This window comes from Astyanax mexicanus, chromosome 10, assembly GCF_023375975.1.
Source record: "Astyanax mexicanus isolate ESR-SI-001 chromosome 10, AstMex3_surface, whole genome shotgun sequence".
In the NCBI taxonomy this organism is placed as follows: domain Eukaryota; kingdom Metazoa; phylum Chordata; class Actinopteri; order Characiformes; family Acestrorhamphidae; genus Astyanax; species Astyanax mexicanus.
In genome coordinates this window covers 50419626-50424303 of record NC_064417.1, presented here as the reverse complement: position 1 = coordinate 50424303, position 4678 = coordinate 50419626, and the positions used below count along the sequence as shown (strand labels likewise).

General features: G+C 37.0%; 1 protein-coding gene across 1 annotated transcript; it reads left to right on the top strand.

Moving 5' to 3' along the window:
• Window positions 1-905: 905 nt before the first annotated feature.
• adrb2a (adrenoceptor beta 2, surface a) lies at window positions 906-4448 on the top strand. The gene is made up of 2 exons (XM_007232884.3): window positions 906-1132; window positions 2439-4448. The coding sequence occupies exon 2, from the start codon at window positions 2442-2444 to the stop codon at window positions 3666-3668; it is 1227 nt and encodes a 408-aa protein (XP_007232946.3). The 5' UTR covers window positions 906-1132; window positions 2439-2441; the 3' UTR covers window positions 3669-4448.
• The last annotated feature ends 230 nt before the right edge of the window (window positions 4449-4678 follow it).

Sequence of the window (4678 nt, the reverse complement as noted above, 5' to 3'; positions counted from 1 at the left end):
TGGGGTCAAACTTGGTGGCAGAATTAATTGGAATAAAAAAAAAAAAAAAAAAAAAAAAAAAAATATATATATATATATATATATATATATATATATATATATATATATATATATATATATATATATATAAACACAGCATTAAATAATACTATTATTAATACTGTTTATGTAGAATATTAGCTATACATTATTGATTCCGAATTAAATAATTGTTTGTGTTAACGCTTTTACATTAACAGCCCTAATAAAAACATTTATGAAAATAAATGTAAAATAGTCAAAAGGAAATATTACTGTATATATTTACTCTAAATACACATTAAATATACAGCTCTGGAAAGCAAGCAAAATTCCAAATAAAAATATTGTCATTTAGAGCATTTATTTGCAGAAAATGTGAAATGGCTGAAATAACAAAAAAAAAAAAAAAGATGCAGAGCTTTCAGACCTCAAATAATGCAAAGAAATCAAGTTCATAATTATAAAGTTTTAGGAGTTCAGAAATCAATATTTGGTGGAATAACCCTGGTGGTTTTTCATCACAGTTTTTTTCATGCATCTTGGCATCATGTTCTCCTCCACCAGTCTTACACACTGCTTTTGGATAACTTTATGCTGCTTTACTCCTGGTGCACAAATTCTAGCAGTTCAGTTTGGTGGTTTGATGGTTTGTGATCATCCATCTTCCTCTTGATTATATTCCAGAGGTTTTCAATTGGGTAAAATCAAAGAAACTCATCATTTTTAAGTGAACTCTTATTATACCTGTAGCTCTACTCTACAGTCTGCTCTGTGGTTCAAATGCAAATCAGCCTGCTCTCCCACTCCAGTCCTGGCAGCTGATTGGCTGAGGATCAGCTGTGATGTCAGCACACAATGTTATAAGGGCTGTGACAGAAAGCCTGAGAGCCACAGTCAATGGAGCTCAGCCCAGCGGAGCGAGTGCGTCCGAGAGAGAGAGGAGAACCGGACGAGCGAGAGCAGCTCTGAGAGAGAGAGAGAGAGAGAGAGAGAGAGAGAATGCAAGAGAATGAAGGTGGAGGGAAATCCGTGAAGTTGTGAAACTCTCCTAAACTAGAGTTTTATTCGTTTACATGGGAGGAGATCGAGATTTGGAAATCTATTTATTGAGGTTTGTGAATTATTTACTTTTTTGCAAACACTTTAAACTAAAAACACATTAATTTATATTACTTACTACAGAATATCTCAACTTATTATTAATTTAAATTAGTTAAGACATTAGGACATTAATCATTACAACTATTTTAAAATAATATTTTAATTTATTGGTATTTACAGCATTCTTAAGCACTGACATTTAGTAATGTTTAATAATGTCTTAACATGAATTAATATATTAAAATACAGTCATATATTTTTTTAGCAAATCACACCGAAAGCTTTTGAAAGCTTTTTCAATTTTACAGTGTTACTAAAATGTGTTTTATTTAGATTTATATTTAAAGGCAATTAAAGACAATAAAATATACTGTACATACAATAGTTAACAATAGTAAAGAAAATGTTCTGTTAGATTTCTGATATATCGTTTCACATTAGTGATGTGTCATATTGTATTGTTTGCTATAATATCAGTATAATAATACTTAAAAAGATAAAAAGGAGACATACTTGCCATGAAAATAGGAATATCCTGTCTTAAAAGCAGTTTTCATGGTTGACATCATCAACCATTTATATTTTATATAAAATCTTGCTGTTGTACAGTATTTAGAAATATGTTTGCAAAACTTTAACAATGATTTTGTTGCAATAGTACATTGTTTAAATGTTTTTGTCATATCACCAAAGATATTGTTTTCCAAAAATACCCTAAAATATTGAGATATTATGTCTTGACAAGTTGAATTTGCTAAATTATATTTAAGTTAATTAAACTTAAAAATGTACATTACTATACCTACATTTTACATTTATTTAATTAAATTATGCTTTGCACAATACTTGTACATAAAATAGACTTGTGTTTAGTCTTTATTTTTATTTAATTGTACTAAATATAGATGTAAAATACTCAATAGCAATATATTGCTCAAAATACTACTAAAATGTTGTAATGCCAACGCAGAGTTAGCAGCTTAGCTTGATTTTACAGTCTGCAGCATCGAGATCAGGCAGTTAATCATAATACTATATATGATCTACAAGTTTAGCTAAGGTAGCCTGAAGGGGGAATGACTACACACTGAGGGTGAGTGTCAGAAACTGAGAGACACACCCAGGAGCCAATGAAAAGTAAGCTTCTAATAATGACAGAAGATCTGTCAAGATGTGGCTGCAAATGTTCATCTAACCCAAGTAGCTAAGTATTGTTTGTAAATATTAAATTTGAGTTTTGGACTTTAAAATTGTGAGTTTACACCTCAAGACTTCACTTTTCAGACCCGTTCTCTTTTCTCTCTTTCTCTTTTCAGATCATGGAAACCACACAAAGTCCAGTATCTCAAAACACGTCCAATGCGCCCAACAACTCCACGCCCCCTTACAGCGAGCTTCAAATGGTCCTGCTTGGAACCGTATTGTCTGTGCTGGTCCTAGCCATAGTCCTGGGTAATGTGCTGGTGATCACGGCCATTGCCCGCTTCCAGAGGCTCCAGAACGTCACCAACTGCTTCATCATGTCTCTGGCCTGCGCCGACCTCGTCATGGGGCTCATCGTGGTTCCCTTCGGCGCCATCCACATCATCCTCAACAACTGGTACTTCGGGAGGTTCTGGTGCGAGTTCTGGACGGCGACGGACGTGCTCTGCGTCACGGCGAGCATCGAGACGCTTTGCATCATCGCTCTGGACCGCTACCTCGCCATCACGTCGCCGTTCCGCTACCAGTCCTTGCTGACAAAGTGCAAGGCTCGCATCGTGGTTCTGCTGGTGTGGATCATCGGGGCGCTCATCTCCTACCTGCCCATACATTTGAGATGGTATTTGTCGAATTCAGACGAGGCGCAGACGTGTATGAAGGACGCCAGCTGCTGCGAGTTCCAACCCAACCGATTGTACACCATCATCTCCTCTATTATTTCCTTCTACATCCCTCTGGTGATCATGGTCTTCGTTTACAGCCGGGTGTTCCAGGAGGCCAGGAAGCAGCTGAAGAAGATAGACCGAAGTGAAGGTCGCTTCCACCATAATGGCATCGGAAAAGGGCACCAAGACGCCAACAGCAGCAGCGACGTCCGGATGGCCAAGAAGCCAAAGTTCTGCTTGAGGGAACACAAAGCTTTAAAGACGTTGGGCATCATCATGGGCATCTTTACCTTGTGTTGGCTCCCGTTCTTCGTGCTCAACGTGGTCGAGAGTTTCTACCAAGTCGACAAATACCTGTACCGGATCTTGAACTGGATCGGATACGCCAACTCGGCCTTCAACCCGCTGATCTACTGCAGGAGCCCGGAGTTTCGGTACGCCTTTAAGGAGATATTATGCAAGAAGAGGGCGCACTACCCCAACATCAGACCCTTCAATGGATACAAATACAGCGGGCACAGCTGGCAGAGCGAGCACCAGGGACGGAGCAAAGGCAGCTCCGAGGACAGCGACCCGGTGGACGGGAGCTGCGAGAAGGACGAGTGCAGTTCTGTACATCGGACAGACCAGACTGACTCCAACGGGAACTGTAATAAAGCCATAATGAACGTTGCGTGATTCGCCATGAGTCTTTATCATAACGCGCCATGGAACACATTCCACTGATTCCACTGTGACTAATATGCCAAAGAGATGTAAGGCATAAAAAACATAAATTAACGCAATTCTTCAATTCAACGCCATTCGGGTAAGTGTTCCCAGGCGGGGATAGCGCGGTAATGGGACGAGATTGATTTGAACATTTTCATATTTAAGTTTTTCGTAAAATACTGTATGTCGTTGTCATTCGTGTCATCTACCTCATTATGTGTGTTGTTTTTTCTTAGTTTTTTACGTTTTTTTTTGTTATCTTCGCTACCTTACGATGTCAAAGCACTCAACACTCAGCCCTGATGTACTGCTGTAGTCTTTTTGATAAAAACATAAAAACAATGAAATGACATGAAAAAAGACGATATAACTAATATATAATATATTTCTAACAATGACGAAGACCAGTGTCTGGTGAAACACTGTGCTGAATGTGCACTTCAAATGATAAATTAACTAAAGACAATGATAATAAAACTATTTTTTTTGTATAGATATTGTCGAAAGCTATGGTTGTTTTGCATTCATTCCATTTTAAGATAGTGTAGGCAAAATTTATGCAAACTTTACAAGACTACAAATCTAAATTAGGAACATTGGGAACATTGTTCATGAAAAGCAGCCTTTTGTTTTCTAAAAAAAAAAAAAAAAAGTATCTGGGCAGCTGTCGAACTAAATGTGCATTGGGAATGCCAAACAGCCTTATCGTTACTCATAAATCGAAAGATAATGCTCAAAAAAAAAGAATGTGCCTAAAATATAGGATGTTGTGAATATTTTTAGATATTGCTCAACAATACAAATATAATACTCTAATTTTCCATAGATAAATAAAAGATTTTGCCCAAAATGTCCAAAATATTGCTCGAACACTCATTTATTGCTCAAAAAGTCACATTTATTGCTGACAACTTTTGTAGAGATTGCCCAAACTCTCAAGATATTGCTCTAACATTGAGTTATTGCTCAAAAAATAC

Coding starts and splice junctions, on each gene's coding strand:
- adrb2a (XM_007232884.3), top strand. CDS start 2,442: ATGGAAACCACACAAAGTCCAGTATCTCAAAACACGTCCAATGCGCCC.